The sequence below is a fragment of the Cladophialophora immunda genome (genome assembly GCF_000835495.1).
Source record: "Cladophialophora immunda strain CBS 83496 unplaced genomic scaffold supercont1.7, whole genome shotgun sequence".
Taxonomy (NCBI): domain Eukaryota; kingdom Fungi; phylum Ascomycota; class Eurotiomycetes; order Chaetothyriales; family Herpotrichiellaceae; genus Cladophialophora; species Cladophialophora immunda.
This window is the reverse complement of record NW_015622547.1, coordinates 2484408-2501936: the sequence shown is the minus strand read 5'-3', so window position 1 is coordinate 2501936 and position 17529 is coordinate 2484408. Positions and strand designations below refer to the sequence as shown.

The following is a 17529-nucleotide window of genomic DNA, read 5'->3' as shown; positions in this document are numbered from 1 at the left end:
CCAGTATGCGCAGTACGCCTGGCGACATTTCAGCTTCCCTGCTCGCCTGCTCCCCGGCTCCCCAGCCTCTTCACCGTACGGCTCGTCATGGTTTTATGTCAAAATGCTCAATGGCGTTCTCGTTATTAGGTAGATGGGTGGCTAGCTAGACAGTGCCTGCAAAAACTCCAGCAACGTCCCCAGTCGCGTCCTGCATCAAGTGTGGCAGATGAGACCTCCGTCACTCATACGATGCTTTCTACCATTTTGCCCCGTATATCCAAACTCCTTGTCTTGTGTCTCAGCAATATCATACAAGGATACAATGTCTATGTGCTCAAAGTTGGCGAGAACCGTGAGGTGTTCTCAGGATTGTCGCTGTTGTTGCAAAACTCAATCAACCAGTAATCCAGCCGGTAGATGGAGGAGCTCCAATTTTTCTGCTCTTTTCTCATTTTCCCCGGGACCCCTAGATGAAGTTGTCTTTCATGATCCAAGACCGGTGCTGAACATGTCTTTCAGGTTCTTCGTCTGTGCTGGTGCGTATGTGGGGGCCAATCCGCCGAGGAGAAGGAAGATGGTAAGGAGGACAAGGGCAAAGATAAGTGCCTTTCGCATGGCCGGCTTCTGAACACCAAATTCGGACCACGATCGACCGGCTTGGCCCACGTATTGCTTGAGTTGCTCCGCTCCCAGTCTGTAGTACAAAAGACCACCAAGCGCAATCGAGTACCCGAAGAACTGGGTTTTGGTGACAGGGGTGCCCCAGATCAACATGGACGCCGCCACGAGCAGGATATCCTTCAAGATACCACAAAGAGTGAGGACCAGTGATGATGTTTTTCCGATCTAGACCACTGTTAGGGATCGTGCAGACTCGTCACGAAAGCTTTTCCAACTCACCAGGAAGACAACTGAGACGTTCAGCAGGAATGCGACCATCGCATTAGCCACCAGCATGAAAATGCCGACATCGTAGACGTTTTGCATGCTCATGTTGGGGATCTCAAGCACCAATGCAGTCACACCATTCATGACAGCACATACGGGCGCAAAGTAGTAAAGGGACACCAAGGGGTCCATCTTGAATTCGGCCGAACTGAGGAGACGCTGTACCAGGACCAAGCGGGTGGCCTCGAACGTGATACCACCAGCCTGGTACATGAAACCGGTCAAGTTAAACTCGATCGCGCCATACGAGGCGATGACCACGCCGATAACGATGAATGAGACGTTACCCAAGGTCTTCAGGCTGGGAGGGGAGACGCCCATGGCCCATGTGGTCAGCAGAACCGCGACCGGCATGCAAGCCTTTTCAAGTTATTAGTGCTGTGGCCCAATCTCTTTACATGTGCTTCGACTCACTTTCAGCATCTGAATGAAGGCGACACTCAGGTAGAGATATGCTTGATTTCCGCAAATCAAGCTTAAGCTGAAGAAGAAACCGATTGGGAGAATTGCGCGGAGATAGACCTTGCCGGTCATTTTGACGGTTTTGCGTCCATCGAGGAGGGTGGTGGTTTTCGCCAGGAGCTGTGTCATCATAGTTGCAAAGAGCATATGCCTGGTCATAGGAGTTAGCCGCAATCTCCACGATTGAATCGATGTTAAACATGCCATGCTGTCAAGGTGATGGGGAATTCTAGAGAGGGGTCAGCTCATTTCGCGTCCACACAACGATTTTGGGAAGCATACTGAATCCAAGTGTATCCAACAGCCATTTATTGAATAGAATCACACCTCCGCTGAAGCCAATCCATGTTCTGCAATTCCATCAGTCGATCCATACATGTCTTGCTTGGGGACTGCACCCACATCACATAAAGAGACGGATGCAACGAGGGTTTAGGAGGTTGGGGCTTTTCTGTCGTCGGGAGAATGCTCGCTGATGAAGCAGGGCCTGATGGCTCAGTGACTCTGGTCTGTTCACCCGACAAGCGGGCTTTCTTCTCAACGTCGGCCATTGCAAGTTGTGGTAATTGAGGGCGAGCGAGAAAGTCTCGAAAGGAGAAAGGCGTGGGTGACCCCGAAAAGGTCTTAGGGCGCAGCACTTTGGCAAGGACTCAAGCAGACATGGGAGAGAGAGCTGATAAGGTTGCGTAGACCACAGAAACCCCGGGTTGGGTGCTGTGCTGCAAAGGCAGGGCAAAGAGAATGGCGAGTGCAAGCTGCGCGTCGCGACAGGATGGGGGATTATTTCGCGATGGAAATTTGAGATGGGAGGCTTGGTGACAGATTGAGATTATTGGGAACCAGGGAGAGTATCGCCGCAGTCGCAGCCACAGAGGCAAAACTCATCCCTCCCTGAGACTGGGAGCCCACTAACAGACGGACAGAGCAACTTAGCCGAACGTTATCGGCAGCCAGCCAATAATGGCATGTGCTGCAATCTTTGCGAATTAGGCAGTCCAAAGGTCCAGCCCGCCATTAGTTGGTTACGGAGTACGGAGTACCTCGTAGACACCATCATTCACTGTCCTGAATAGTGACGTCGGAGATCCGCTGGGTTGTTGCAGATCGAAACTGTCTGTGAATCCTGTAGCCGACCAAACACGTCCCGCTTGTCCGAAAGCAAGACAACTTTTCGTCCCAGCTATTTGGGAGAGCTTGATGCGAGCGGATCTGAAGTCCGCAGCTGGTGACGAATACATTGCAAAGGTGTCGAGAATTAAGGGGGTTTAGACCGGGAACCTCACCGTCTGTCGATTGTGAACAGGTGTTGTGTCCCACATGAGTGCACTTACTCCCTATGACTTTGATGACAGGCATATTGGTACAACAGGGATGCCGATTCGGCGCGGTAGACAACCACGTACCACTATGTGCCCCTGAACGCAAGGCTGTAGGGTCTATGCCCCTTTTCACTGCCAAAATGTATACTGGGCAGTTATCTAGTACGGAGGATTGCCACTGTGAGATCGGGAGCTTCCTGTTACACCACTGAGAGGGGCCAATGCCACCATCACCCATCCCCGTTACGTACTTGGGGTGTTGTGGCGGCCCAAGAGGTACGAGGTACAACTTCGCAATCTGTCTATCCATCCCCTGCCAAGCCCAGGTGCCCTGTACCAGAGGCCCCAGCTGTTCCACTTGCCGAGCCGCAGTGTGTCTGCGCCTGCGCCCCAACTTTTTTTCTGCCCGGAGGCGCATTGCACTTGAGCACCGGCGGTGTCCGATGCCAAACGGCTGTCTTCTCTGCCACAATTTGCTGTATTCGTTCCAGCGTAAACAATCGTTGCTGTACAGATCCCGTGTGATATAGACCTGTCTTTCACATTCCTTTGGCTACATCCCAAGTTTCGGCCCTCCAAATGCCTGATATGTACGCCACTCCTCTACCCCCTCGGTCACCGCTCTCTAACCTGCCTCCTGCAGTTCAGTCGACGTTCTGGTCATAGGCGCTGGCCCAACTGGATTGGGCGCCGCCAAAAGACTCAATCAGATCGTGAGTGCATCTTGACGCCTGCGAAGAGCCCCTACTGACCGCTCTCCCCAGAATGGCCCATCATGGATGATTGTCGATTCAAATGAGACTCCTGGCGGCCTGGCCTCTACAGATGTGACCAAGGAAGGATTTGTATGTGCAACGAAAATCCAATACAAGATGATTCAGGTGCTGACTTGCGGACTAGCTCTACGATGTCGGTGGCCATGTCATCTTTTCCCACTACAAATACTTTGACGACTGCATTGACGAGGCGCTGCCGAATGAAGATGACTGGTATACCCACCAAAGGATATCCTACGTTCGGTGCAAAGGCCTATGGGTGCCCTATCCATTCCAGAATAACATCTCGATGCTGCCCAAGGAAGACCAGGTGGTGTGCATGGATGGGCTGATTGACGCCGCAATGGCAGCAAGAGTTGCAAACACAAAGCCCCAGAATTTTGATGAATGGATTCTTCGCAACACCGGGGTTGGTATTGCAGACGTTTTCATGAGACCTTACAACTTCAAAGTGTGGGCCGTTCCCACGACCAAGGTGATTTTGTTAACGACAATACTCTCAGACTTGCGCTAACCCTTGCGCAGATGCAATGCCAATGGCTCGGAGAACGTGTGGCAGCTCCTGATCTCAAGGCCGTCACCAAGAACGTCATTCTTCAGAAGACCGCAGGGAACTGGGGCCCCAACGCTACCTTCAGATTCCCCGCGCGCGATGGCACTGGCGGCATCTGGATTGCCGTTGCTAAGACTCTCCCTGAAGAGAAGAAGCGTTTTGGAAAGAAAGGCACCGTCAAGAAGGTCAATGCCGACAAGAAACAGGTTCTGCTGGCAGATGGCACCACCATCCATTACGAAAGACTCATCAGCACCATGGCCATTGACTTTTTGGCCGAGGCCATGGAGGACGAGAAACTGATCAGCTTGTCGAAGGGTTTGTTCTACAGCAGTACTCATGTCATTGGTGTGGGTATCCGAGGCTCACGTCCCGAACGAATTGGCGACAAGTGCTGGCTTTATTTCCCCGAGGACAATTGCCCCTTCTATCGGGCGACTATATTTTCCAACTACTCTCCATACAACCAGCCGCAAAAGAATGTCAAGCTGCCCACGTTACAACTTGCCAACGGATCTCGGCGCCAGAGTATGCAGGCTAAGGAGGGACCCTACTGGTCGATCATGCTGGAGGTGTCTGAGTCCAGTATGAAACCAGTCAACCAGGAGACTCTCCTCAAGGACTGCATTCAAGGCTTGGTCAACACCGAGATGCTGAAGCCTGACGACGAAATTGTCTCGACATACCACCGCCGATTCGATCACGGTTACCCTACCCCGACTCTGGAACGAGAAGGGGTCCTCAAGCAGATGCTCCCGGCTCTTCTAGAGAAAGGCATCTACAGCCGCGGACGCTTCGGATCCTGGAGATACGAGGTGGGCAACCAAGACCATTCGTTCATGCTGGGCGTCGAAGCTGCAGACAACATTATCAATGGAGCGGTCGAGCTGACACTCAACTACCCCGACTTTGTCAACGGACGGCAGAACACGGAACGAAGACTGGTGGAAGGGGCGGCGTTGTTTGGCAAGAAGAAGGCAGAGAATGGCAATGTTGTGGTTGGACGTCGCATGACTGGCGGCAAGACGGAGTTGGGTGGGCGAATGGAGACCAGCGGGAAAGAGGCATTGAACGCCAGCGGCGGGACCGCAACGGCCATGAAGGACGGGAACTCGAGGGTTCTGAACCGCAGTTGGTGAAGAGCAGGAGTGAGCTGAGCTGGTCATGAGGTTGCAGCTTTTCGTTTTGTTTCGGTCTTTCGCATTGGACATATTCACCTCGCCAAGCGGCATAGAGCGAGCGACTTCATCCACGTGGGCCAAGAAGACGGGGTTTATTGCGCATGATACGCGGGATCATGGGAGAATAGAGGGGTTAGAGCGGCTTTCCTTCTGCCGAATACTAGAAGAGGACGGTTTCCCAAAAGAATAGTAACCTTTGACTCTTGGATTTTGGTCGTTCATCGGTACTTTTCTCGTCCGTCACCTCAGGGCCCCTGGACGAGGGTTGATGCCGTCTTAGCGAGGAACAGACCAGTCACACCCCAGAGTGGAGGGTAGTTGTCCTCTGTCCCTGAAGCGTTCTTTGCGCCGACCCTCTGGCCTCCGGCTGTGAGAAAAATGCGGGGGAGACGCTAAATGCCTTCAAGGTTCGTACCTACATAACAAGTACCGAGCATACCGAGCAGACCTGTCTGTGGTAGTCCGTCCTGCACATATGACTAACTACCTAGGTAGTGACCCCCTCTTTTTTGGGAAGGAGGCCGTGAAATTTTCAGCACGATCAGCTGAGCTGCCCCATGGACGAATCGCATTGCGAGGGGTCGTGGTAGCACAGAGGTGGCTCTGGGCATGTACACATACGGATCAGGTCTGTTGGGACGGGGGATGAGGATGAGGTAATGCCCGAGTCGGTGATGCGGGAGAAGAGCGTGGAGAAAGGCCTGGCAACAACAAAAATCCAACAGGGCCTAGAAGTAGCACAAGTAAAAGCGACTGGAGGTCGTGAGGGGACAACACTCATTACGGAGTAACTAGAGCATCAGAGTACAGGATACAAAGTACCCACGCACATCGTTCGATCCCTAGCCGGAGAACTCTGGAGTACTTGGTAGAGAGCCAGAACAAACAGGTTCAAACGACTTCCCCCACAGTGGAGACGAAGAGAAATGCCTCATTGAAATCCATTTCGGCATCATCGTGGTCCTCAAAACAGTCGAGCTGCGCCTCTGCGTGCTGCCAAGGTAGGTGGTACGTTTCCAATCCTTTGTAAAGACTCGAATGTGGCCATGTCAGATGAATTTCCTACTCGGATTAGCACCCCCTTCCAGCTGAAGGTAAGTACCATCACAAAGGAAGCGAATATAGCGGCGACATATTCCGAGTACTCCTTCCGAATCCCCATCTGTGACCTCACCGAAAGTCTGCGCACCAACTGGCAGCGCATTCCTCCTTTCGAGATAGACTTAGCTGCCATATAGCATCCAGGGAAGCTGTTCAAGGAAATCCTCTGAATACCGAGTTGTTGTTGCCTGCACCAGCATCGGCAAAAGCTCGCGGTGGCGACTGAATTGGGTACGCCTAGCTCCAAGCTCAATTTGCCATTCGATCACTCCTGGCCACTCCCGAGTGTCTTTGCTCTCTTCTATCGCCGCGTGCCAAAGCATTCAAGATATCTCTGTTGCGTCGTCGATGCCGAGGGCTTTCATGGTCCATACGGTACGGCTTTGTGCTTGAGCTGCAGTGTCGGAGGCCATGGATTCAGGTACATGGCTTCCGTTTGTTCTTTGGGGCTGGTCGTTGCCGCTTTTGCGGGGTTTGTTACTTTGGCGTCATTACGAACGACGTATTGGACGGTCGACAGAATGGTGAAATATCCTGGTGATGATCCGTCATCGTTAACGGTCATGGGCTAAGCCCAACGGTATCCCATTTGACCACGAGGTACGGACTATCTAGCCCTCAACTGTAAACTCGGCAATATATATTAGCATTGGCAGCAATACCGGAACAGTAGGCAGCAACGGCTACGTCTACCGAGACTTGGGGTAATCCAGCTGGTATCTGAAGCAACAACCCGATACCTTATGGGAGGATTGTCCTGCCTGCTCTTGCCTTGCCTCTGTTCCAGGCTCATGCTTGTTCCTGTCGACTGTCTTCATATCTCGGTAACAGATGCTTCCCATGTCTTGAGATCTCAGGGCAGAAGACTAGTGGTTGGGTTTGCGTAGGTACGCAAAGGTGGGGGGGAGTGGGTTGGTGTTGGAGCTGCTGTGCTCAAGGTTTCAGTTGCTTCTCGCGTCATTGTCATATGATGTCTTGGATGAACTGCCCGGTGATGAACGGAGAGACTCGATGGAGCGTAATCGAAACTGAAAGTCAGATTCATGGTGCAATCGATCGAAAGGTGTTCGTGACGATCGAGGCGTGGAGGCCGAGGACGAGGCATGCATCACGTCAGTGCCTGCAGAGAATGCAGAGAATTGGACGTGTTCCTGAATATTTTTGCCCACAGTCCCCGCCCACCCGCCAAACCGCCCAAGGGCTACGGGTCGCTGCGCCAATCACAACCACCGCAATTGGCTTCAATTTGTGCTCACAGTCATTCCGAGCCTAACCGCATGCGACATCCGGGCGCTGGCATCTGATGTGCCAGCGAGCCAGCGAGCCAGTTCGACCCAGTGATTTCTGTTGGGTGTCTTCTGACTCGCCAAAACGCGTCTCAAAACGCCCGTGCAAACCTTGGCCCAGGAAGGAAGGCCCCCAAAGGGCCCCGAGGGCACCTATAAGAACGTGCCCTGGGGGTTGAACAGGACCCCGCTGGGCTGGCACCATGGAGGCCACTGAGACCGCATCGAGACCTGGTGAGCCCCATGGTGCATCACTTTGGGCTACTGGCCGCCCATGGCCACCCATGGCCACCCTTTGCCGGGCCACTATTCCTACGTAAGCCTAGCCATCTTCTCACCCGCAGGGGCGGTGACGGGCTGCTCACTCACTGGACCAGTAGCCACAGGCCTGGAATCATCCCTCTGCATCATCACCACCAAAAGACTTTTTCCTGCGCTTGTGACCCGTGACTTTTTTGCCTGGTGAGCCCTTTTGCAGGGGCAGAGCCCATAATAATCGGGGCTTCGGTGGCAGCAGCCCGCTGCAAGGTGCTGGTGGTGGTGGCAGTGACCACCTACGAGTAATAGCCTCCTGCTTCTCCACGATTGACTAGTAACTCGCAAGAGTCCCCTCGAACTGCAGCATACAACAAAAAACACCGCATTGCCCTCCGACCTCAAACCTGCATCATCTTCGGTTTTGCTTTTCCTGACATTCTTCCATATGCGCTCCCCCCCATTGATCTCAACCAAACCTCAACCTATCTACTGATTCCGTTATCGTTCTTACGAGTTTCCTTTCTTTCCTTTCTTTGTCCCTTTCTCCAAAAACGGTACGTAGCTGGCTTCTCCAATTTCAACCCTCTCGAGTCCTTATCGTCAAGGGGACTCAAAAAATATCCCACTCGCAAACCTTAGCAGCATCTGCCAGGGCGGTGAGTGAGATATACCTCCGAGAGAGTAGCTGTTTATACTTTGCGCCCTGTCCGACCTCGATTGCTCCTCCTCGCATGCTAACGCCTATCTCTGTACAGTCGGCATCAAGCATTAGTTTGCCCATCATGTCGGCCGCTCAAGTCGCTCCCACCATTCCTCCTCGCCCTGTTCGGGCCCAGCAAGCTGCTGCCCACGGCGCAGGGAAGCTGCCTGATATCCCTCCTCGTCCCATAAACAAGCGTCTCGAGCGTTCGGTTTCGCCCTCCAACTACCCTCGCTCCCCTCTAAACGAGCCATGGTCCGCCAATCTCACCCGTCACAAGACCAATGAGCAAGCCTCCGCCGAGGGACTCCCCCGTCGTCCCAGCGTCCAGTACCTCCCATCTCTGGGTCAAGAAGGCATGGAGTATGCCGAAATCATGGACATGGAAATGGAGATGCAGATGGATATGCAGACAAATCAGCAGGCTCCCATCTCAGCTCTGGCTGCGGATGCGGCGGCTCAAACCAGAAATATCGCGCAAGACCTCCATTTGCATGCTCCCAAGCCCTCTCTCCCCAAGTCAAGTGCCACTGCGCAGGTCCAGGCTGTCACCCGGACCGACTCGCAGCAGGCCGCTTCCCACGGTCTTGGGAAGCCGTCAACTCCGTCGCAAGACGAGGGTGAAAGCCTGCACCAAGTGACGACCCGGTCAAGTTTCTCTCGGCCCTCGTCTACAATCGGCGGTGAGCGCCGGCCCTCGGTTTTTGGGGATGAAGAGTCTGGTCCTGCAGAACTGGGGCTCCGAGTTCCCATCAACCCTCTTTTGGGAGACGTGCAGGCTCCTTCCCCTGCCCCAGGTCTGAGTCCGGCCCATACAGGCGCAAACGGCGAGAAGAGGCGCCCCAACCACTCACGGGCGAAAGCAAGCAGGGAGATCTTCACTCCTCCTGGGAGCTATGGTCTTCATGGTCATGGCGTTGCTCCTCAGGACAAGTTTGAAAAGGATTGGTACGCAAAACACCCCGAGGTTGCCCAAATCGAGGAGACTCTTGGTCATGGAGTCTATGAAAGCATCGGAAGTGGCCGTGGTGCTTTCGCGTTGAGTAGTGATGATTTGAATAAAATTGTGCGGAATACGGCTAGCCGCGGAGCAGGACTCGGTAAGGTGGTTGCTGCGAAAACATGGCACGCTCTAACTCATTTGTCCAGGAACGTCAGGAACAACCTCTTCATATCCTGATGAACAAATTGGATACCTGGCGTCGGATATCTATGTCTCAAGGTCCCAGCAAAACACTCCCAACAGCCTCGCGAAGACCCTTACCAACACCTCTCAACCGGCCCTCGAGTCCCCACTGAGAAAAGCCAGTTTTCCAGCGGACGAGACCATCCCAGCAGAAGTCCGTCGTGGCCGACTTTCGGTTTCCAGTAGGCATGACGACCACGATGCAATCGAAAGTGAACAAGAGGGAGAAATTCATGTTCCGGCGGGTCGACGCTATAGCAAGATCACGGGCGGTGAGGAAAGCGTCAATGAAACTCTGGAAACTCGGCCGCTTGTCTCGCAGCCGAGCCAGGAAGATGAATATTTTCAGGAATACGGCTACAGTGTGCCAATTCTAGCAGCGGACGAGGTCGCAAAGGAAGCCGGCTTGGATCTCCTGCAACCCGCCGTTTCTCCCAAGCAAGAACGCCGTGGAAGCCTTGAGCCAGCAAGCGGCGATGTTACCCCAGGATCTCGCCCACCGAGCAGACCCACCAGCATGTACAGTCTCCACAGCGCCAACCATTCCTTGTCGCGATTCATTTCACATCCCGAGGAACGAGATACCATGTACACTCCGCTAGAAGACGTGCACGAATACGAACCACTATTCCCCGAGGATGATGACAAGCAGCCGATCAATCACGCTGAACGATTCAAGCAGAGACCCAATGCTCTCAAGCAGCGATTTCCTAGTCAAGACATCTGGGAAGATACACCAAGCAGTGCCCTCTACTCCGCCACCGTCTCTACGCCAGATCTTCCTGCCAAGGCCAAGGAGGATGCCTCTGCTTCAAAGACGTTTGAACCTCCGGGACAGGAAGCAGCCCGAAAGGAAGAACCATCTGAGCAAGAGAAAGCCAAGCTGATGTCAAAAGAACAGAGACTGGCACAATCCCGCTTTGCGCCTCACCTGCGTGACGACATGCCAACCAGACCTGGCATGGCACCCAGATTTCCCAGCCGAGACATCTGGGAGGATAGCCCTGACAGCCACCATCTCGTGACAACGGTCACCAATCTACCAAGAGAACAGCCGGCGGACACCGAGGCCTCACCAGAAGTTTTGGCGAAGCCAAGCGTGCCACCACGTCCCGCTAAGAACCGGTTAGGTGAAGGGGCTTCCTCTGCTCAGGTCGCGCCGAGTATTCCACCCCGACCGCCGAAAGCACTCGGCGCAGTACCACCTCTAGGTGTCCCCCAGACTGACGCGACGAAACCGAAGGATACGTCGCCTACAGAGCTGAAGAAAGTTCCCAGCATCCCCGATCGACCGAAGCCTCAAATTCCGGCTCGCCCAGCGAAGAAACCTGCTGGAGAAGGGCTGGCAAAGACCGTGTCCGGCGGTTCAGCAGGGTCGGCTGAGCAAGAGAAGATTTCACCACCCGTCGCCAAAGCTAAGCCACAAATCCCGGCCAGACCTATTCCAGGCAGTAAAATTGCCAATCTGAGGGGAAACTTTATGAACGATCTCAATCAGAAACTTGGTTTGGGACCGCCCAAGGAGAAGGAGAAGGAGCCGGAGCCAATGGCCGAAGAGGCGAAACCTCTGGAAGATGCACGAAAGGGTCGAGCCCGAGGTCCTCAAAGACGTGCTCCAGCCAAGTCTCCGGCTGCTGCAATGAAACCTCTAGGATTCTCCATGTTTTCACCGCGCGCGTTGTGGACTATTGATGACGTTGACGAGTTGAATGTTACTTCGAGCGAACCCGCTGCGCCTGCGCCTGCGCTAGAGGGGGAGGACGGATCTGCGAACCTGGATGTTCCGGAGAAGAAGGCTGAGGAGCTCGACAACTCCGCTCCGGTAGAAACTTCTCCGCCGGCTACTGTCGACGTGCCCGATCATGCTGAGGCTGAGCCCAGTCCTCCAGAGGCGGAAGTAAAGGCTGAGGAGCAACCGACACCAATGGCGACCAGTCTAGCCACAAACACTGCTGGCGAACTTGCAGACCCGGAACCCACACTTGGAACGCCCATCAGGGAGAAGTCTAACCCTCTGAGTCGGACTGAATCAGCAGGGAAAGCCGATAAGGACGGCGAAGAGGTAGGCCTCTCTCAACACACGACGGCAAGCAGTGCCCAGGCGTCAGGATCGGAATTGGAAAGAGAAGAGCCCGATCCAAGTACCGATGCGATTCCAGCAAGCAAGCATACAACTGCAAGCACACTCGGAGACACTCTGCCTTTGGAGAAGAGCCCAACCCCGGAGGAACCGAGGACTCTGAGAAACACGCTCCCGGAAGGAGAACCGGGGAAGACGAGCATGGAGGAAGTGTAGGAGCATTGGCTCGGCTGAGTCGCAGTGTGTCCTCTTGGGTCTGCTAGAACGCAGAGCACGGAGCCTCCTACAGGCTATGGTATATGGGTATGTAACGGCAGCTCGAGCCGCGGGTAAGGAACACGGATAAGACAAATGGCAGCATGTCGGGAGATTGGCAGGAGCCGTGGAGCAAGAACCCAAAAAGCAAAGATCTCGCTCTTTCTCAACCTGGGGCCATTTCATTACTTAGAATCACCAAGGACCAATCCAATTCGTTGGCCTCTTCTTCTCCCTTTCGCGATTCTTTTCAGGTGTACTCGTGCGTGCTCATTGGACCCCCTACGCTTGCTAGCTTGCCTGTTTGTGTACTACTCAAACATGTCGTCGAAATCCACGGCTTTCGGGCGGGCTCTCCGGCCTTGAGAAGTCGTCGTCGTCGGCGTCGGTGGAGAAGCATTTGCGGGCTTTAGTGTTGTCGCCTGGTCGCGAGAGCCGGCCTCTCCGCGCGCCTCTCGCCCTGACTCCTTTACTTGTGCGTCGGCTCTGGAGGCATTCCTTGCCTCGCTGCCGTCCTTTTCGTCCGAAGACTGGGGTTGCAGCGGCTGCTGTTGCTCCTCAACGCGCCCTTGCTCCTGCTGTCTGTGAGGTGGTTCTCCACCATCCTTTTGTGCTTGAGCTTGATCTTGTCCTTCCTGTTCATCGTCGCTGCTGTCCACCATTGGTACGCCGTCGATGTTCTCGTCGCTCAGAACGGTGTCCCCGTCATCGTCTTGGTCGTCGATCTCGGCCTCGGCTCCATCTCCGTCTCCGTCGTCATCGACCATGGGTGTCCCGTCCATGTTCATTTCCACATCGCCGCCGGCGGCTGCCCGGCTCGCTTCGCCAGAGGCAGAAGGGACGGATTTGCCATCAGTGTTAGCACCTCCGTTGGCACTAGCATCGTCGACGCTGCGCCAACGGCTCACAGCCCCAGCAGCCCTGTCTCTCTCCCTTTGCTTCTCTCTTTCGGCCTCTTGCTCGGCCTTGGCCTTTTGCTTCTCTTCCTCTTCGCTCAGAGGCGGATGCAAGAAGCCCTCGACCATCTCTTTCATCCTCGCTTCCTCGAAAACGCACCACCCCTCCCACAGCCCCAAGACCACTTGCACCTGTCTCTTCCACTTCTCGGCCTTGAGCTTGCCCCATTCGTACTTTTGTGGGAGCTTACCCAGCACAGGCAAAACGTTCTGGGCGAGAAGCTGATGTTGAAAGAGAGAGCGATAGCGCCATGCGTGCCGGACGCCCGAGGTCGAAGAGGCCGAGAGGATGTCGCTTATGATATACAAGCCTATCAGGGAAGCTGGGGTTGTATCCTTTTCCTTGGGTTTAGAGGGTTGATCTTGTTCTCCTGTTCTGGAGGGATCCCTATCCCCCGAGTGCTTTGGCGTGCCATCGCCGTTCTCACCCTCATGATGGTCGTCCTCATCGTCCGTATCTCCTTTCGGTCTCGCCACGCTGTAACAAAATGGCCTGACCACATTCCTCGTGACTAATTCTGCTACTTCATCCGCCCCAGCCCCAGCGTGCTCAATTGCAAATCCGGTCACCCGCGCAACGTCACCCCTGCGCAGTCTTGCATTTGTTTCTGGCAGGCGGGAAAGTAGATGAATGAGTTTCGTCTTCGCAAGTGGATTAAGATAACCTGTGCCGTCGTTGTCGGCTGTCGAGTCACTGATATTAGCGAGTTTTTGGTGGTCATGATACCGTCTAGCTAGTCCGCCTCTGTTGTCGTCGTCGATGCCTTCTTCGTCCGAAGAATTGTAGTCGTCATCAGAAATGAATTCCTCAAGATGAGTGGTATATTCAAACTTGAGGTCCTCTTCTGGGGGAATCCACGTTGATTGCCCCTCGAATAATATGTCACCTTGTGGTTGTCGCATCCCGTACGGCATATAACGTGGTCGGCGACGCGATTTGGAGTCGGTGAGGATCTCCCAGAGACGCCAACGATAATACACTCCGCCTGTTGATCTTGAGTTCCAAAGCCATGCCCATTGTTCATCACGCTGAATTTGCGGCCGGGACATGAGCAGCGCTTCGAATTCGGGACCATAAGTCAGAAGAGCTTCAATGGTTTTGTGGATAAGACGGAGTTGTCTGAGATCAGTCGGGACTTGTACCATGACTTGTGTGAGGGGCATGCTGCTCATCGATCGAGGACCGTAGGGCGTTGATGAGGTGTATGAAGCCGGGGGAGCAAAGCGGCTACCTGCAGCTGCCTGGGTCGGCGGGGGAGCTCGGGATAAGGATGTGTGTTGTGGCACCGGTTTTGCACCAAAGGGGAGATTGTGCAAGGTCACAGACGGAGTGTTGTTGCTGAGTGAGTTCACGCCGGTCAAGGCCGCGGAGGATAGATGGCGCGAAATCGAGAGGTTGAAGCCAAACCCGAGGTATTTGTTCTGGAGATGCGAGACCATGGTGTCAATATCTGCCGCCGGGGTTTCGGCGGCGAGCGTGACGATTGCCGAGACTGATTTCCGTTCAGCGGCTGAGCCTGGCCCAGGCGGGAGGATGCGCACACTTTCGACAGTCAATGGGGAAGGAGTGAAGAGTGCCTTGATAACCGCTGGGGACGTCTCAGGTGGAAGGGAGGCGAGATGCAAAGTAGGTTTCGCCGCGGCTTTGAGTTCATCTGTGTCCCGTGTATCCTCGTCGTCGTCGTCGTGAGCGAAAGCATGGGAGTCCCTACGATTGTCCTCATCTCTTCCGTCACTGTATGAAAACACCCTGTCTCTCCTGTCGCGATCGCGGTCGCGGTCGCGCTCTCGATCCCGATCTCGACCCGAGTATTCATCATAGTGTCTCTTTCTTCCAAATCCTGGCGCCGGACCCAAGCTACCAGGTCCACTCTTGGGCAACGAAGGACTCGGTCCCAGACTGCCGGGACCACTCTTCAGACTCGAACTCGTGAAGTGGCGCTTCCCTGGGCCGGAGGGACCGTAGTTGCTTCCGCCAGAGCCAAATCCTCCTCTATTTTCACCTGCAGAGCCTCGCTTTGAAGGAAAGCCCGATGTCTGGTTCCCATTATCTTCAAAACTCTTCACAAAGTCTTCGAGCACAGCTGCCGTCTCCGCCTTCTCTCGGGCCTTTTTGGCTTCTGCCTCTGCCTTTTGTCGCTCGAATATGGACTTCTTCGTGGAGGGGCCGAGTTTGGAGGAGACGTCGTTGTTGGAAAGCGGCATGGTGACAATTTCGGTCAGGGAACAAGGCGGTGAGACATGACGCGGACGGAGCCCAAGGGTGCTGTCTCAAGCAGCCAACGACTGGCAGGAATGGGTCGAGGGGACAGCAGTAGTTTGTAGGTGCGCGAGGCTGAAGTTAAAAGTGGCCAGTCTTGTGGGAAGTAACATGGCGTCAAATCTGGGGCAGCACGTGATGGCAGATCTACAGGGGACGAGCTTTTAGAACATTCTTTCGGTTCAACTTTGTATATTTGGTCAACTGTGTCCGAGACCCTACCATCCAGTGACTAATGTTGCCCCCTTCGATTCACGGACTCTTTTCCAGCCCACAAGGACTATCACAAAAAGCTTCTCTGGCGCCATGGGCAACAAGGTCTGAGTGCGTCTGCGCCAAATGGCGGCTGGTCTCGAAGTTCGCAGGGACTTTCATTCGCCCAGCGACGTAGTCAGAGACAGCCTCTGTCCTATACTGAATGCACGCGACGAAAACATCGTTGTTCGAGGACCATCCCGTGTGCACCATGTCTGGACCGCGGACCAGGGGATAGATGGCATCGCGAGATCGTGGAAGTGACTAGGACCGGCCGCAGAGCTTATAGACGAGCGGAATCCGCACGTACATAGGATGTTGTGCCTGCGCCGCATACTCAGGCACGACCCTCGAAAAAATACCGCTACATCGGGCCAGGCCATTCATCTGTTGGCGACAATGAGGAGCCTTTGATACCTACTAACAATATCCTAGGCTCTGGTTTTACAACTCTGACTTCACGATAGACGTTGATGTAAGGGCCAATATCCGACCTCCGGCGCCAAATCAACTTTTGGCTGAGCTTCCATCAAGACAGTTACCACTCTGAAAGCGCTGGCGATGAGCCACGGCTACGTGCTAAAATCGGAGTATCTGAACCACTCTCGACAGCGGAGGACTCGTCAGGAAGCTCAAATACAAGCTACCGATCTCGTGGACTGTCCGGACCAAACCTGGCCTCCTTAGAAGACGCTGAGATTTTGATCGATCTCTACGAAGAGAACGTGGTCTGGATGCACGATGTGGTTCATCTGCCCACTTGCGACGCGGCTTTCGGGGTTTTGCACTGGTCAAAACCTGCCCTGGCGACGCATGGATGTCGCCTTTTCTTGCTGTCTTATGTGTAAGTTCCTTAAGCATTGCTTGAAGCTGAGGAGGTTTGTGCTGATATTGACAAATCCGCCGACAGTCGACAATTTATCACGACGAGCTGAACACATGTGATCGAGGTATCATGTCAACCGTCCATGAAGACCACGGCATCCGGTTGTAGTTCCTGAAGTGATTTTCAACAGTTGATTATGTCCGACAGCTTCATGATGGTGATCTTCAATACCTTCAAAAGGCTGATTTTATGGGGAGTCACAGCCTTACCACCAACACAGTCAAGAGCTCTGCCACCATCTTGGCCGACTTACATCGGCCGTTCGCGCTGTAGACAATCTCGTCCGTCGCGCCAGCCGGGCCTTGTGTCGACGGTCAAATTTTGCCGCGTTCGAAGGTTAGTCTCGCTGCCAGTTTCGGTCTCATTGGCTTAACTGGGGTTTTAAAAGCGTTGCATCTAACATTTCTCGCTTCCGGGAAAAGTGGACTAAAGTTGCCCTTTCCTTCAGCCTCAGCGAGCCCCAAGTGCTGATGCTGTCGATAAGCTCTATCGAATACCTACGGTAGCAGCAGTACCAGTTGTTAGAATTCTCTAGGCCTACATGTTCGGACAACTTCGTGTTCAGAGGCTGGAGCTATCGTCGAAAACTTCGCGGGCTTAAGCAACCCGTGAAGACAGGCCATTGGGTTAGGTGACGATCTCTTTTACCCTGCCGCTTTGGACCAATCTGCTACGATTAACATGAAAATACCACACCGCCTAAGATGTCCTCTCTAGAGTATTGGTTGATGCTGCTGTTTCGAACTAACGGCCAGAGAAGCATAGGGGCTCTACGCAACTTTATATCTCAACGCCACTCTTCATTTTCTCCGAGCGAGAAAGGTTGAGGCTCGAGGAAGCAAGAAGGCTAATTCTTTCAGCCTTCCCGACGCACATGGGGGATGCTTTTCGTTTAATTCATCCGGCTTCTATATACAGACAAAGGTGGACATTCTCCTCAAAGCCCACCTCCTTGAAATCCCACGGACGCCCCTCTGCCGGCCATCAGACTTTCGAGCAAGTCAAGTCCAAATCATACAGAGCGTCGTGGGGAATGGATGGGACACAACTGGGAAGCCAAAATGCTTCGCGTGCCGCCCCGCGCT

The 17529-nt window shown here is 54.0% G+C and overlaps 4 protein-coding genes across 5 annotated transcripts; 2 read left to right on the top strand and 2 right to left on the bottom strand.

The window, feature by feature from the left end:
- Positions 1-91: 91 nt before the first annotated feature.
- On the bottom strand, positions 92-2232 carry PV07_11589. 2 transcript variants are annotated; one of them, XM_016399037.1, is made up of 6 exons: positions 1795-2232; positions 1675-1742; positions 1597-1621; positions 1345-1543; positions 883-1290; positions 92-828 (listed from the first exon to the last, which is right to left on the bottom strand). In XM_016399037.1, the coding sequence occupies exons 1-6, from the start codon at positions 1941-1943 to the stop codon at positions 466-468; spliced, it is 1212 nt and encodes a 403-aa protein (XP_016243599.1). In that variant the 5' UTR covers positions 1944-2232; the 3' UTR covers positions 92-465. The 2 variants fall into 2 exon arrangements, with proteins under 2 accessions (XP_016243599.1, XP_016243600.1); XM_016399038.1 differs by having other exon boundaries at positions 1675-2232.
- Positions 2233-3118: 886 nt separating this feature from the next.
- PV07_11588 (uncharacterized protein) lies at positions 3119-5591 on the top strand. Its single transcript, XM_016399036.1, has 5 exons — positions 3119-3301; positions 3355-3424; positions 3476-3556; positions 3612-3962; positions 4013-5591. Exons 1-5 carry the CDS (start codon positions 3291-3293, stop codon positions 5177-5179), a joined length of 1680 nt encoding a protein of 559 aa, XP_016243598.1. The 5' UTR covers positions 3119-3290; the 3' UTR covers positions 5180-5591.
- Positions 5592-8147: 2556 nt separating this feature from the next.
- Positions 8148-12316, top strand: PV07_11587 (uncharacterized protein). The gene is made up of 3 exons (XM_016399035.1): positions 8148-8420; positions 8622-9666; positions 9716-12316. The coding sequence occupies exons 2-3, from the start codon at positions 8649-8651 to the stop codon at positions 12046-12048; spliced, it is 3351 nt and encodes a 1116-aa protein (XP_016243597.1). The 5' UTR covers positions 8148-8420; positions 8622-8648; the 3' UTR covers positions 12049-12316.
- PV07_11586 (uncharacterized protein) lies at positions 11993-15368 on the bottom strand. Its single transcript, XM_016399034.1, has one exon. The coding sequence runs from the start codon at positions 15246-15248 to the stop codon at positions 12399-12401; it is 2850 nt and encodes a 949-aa protein (XP_016243596.1). The 5' UTR covers positions 15249-15368; the 3' UTR covers positions 11993-12398.
- Between the last annotated feature and the right edge of the window lie 2161 nt (positions 15369-17529).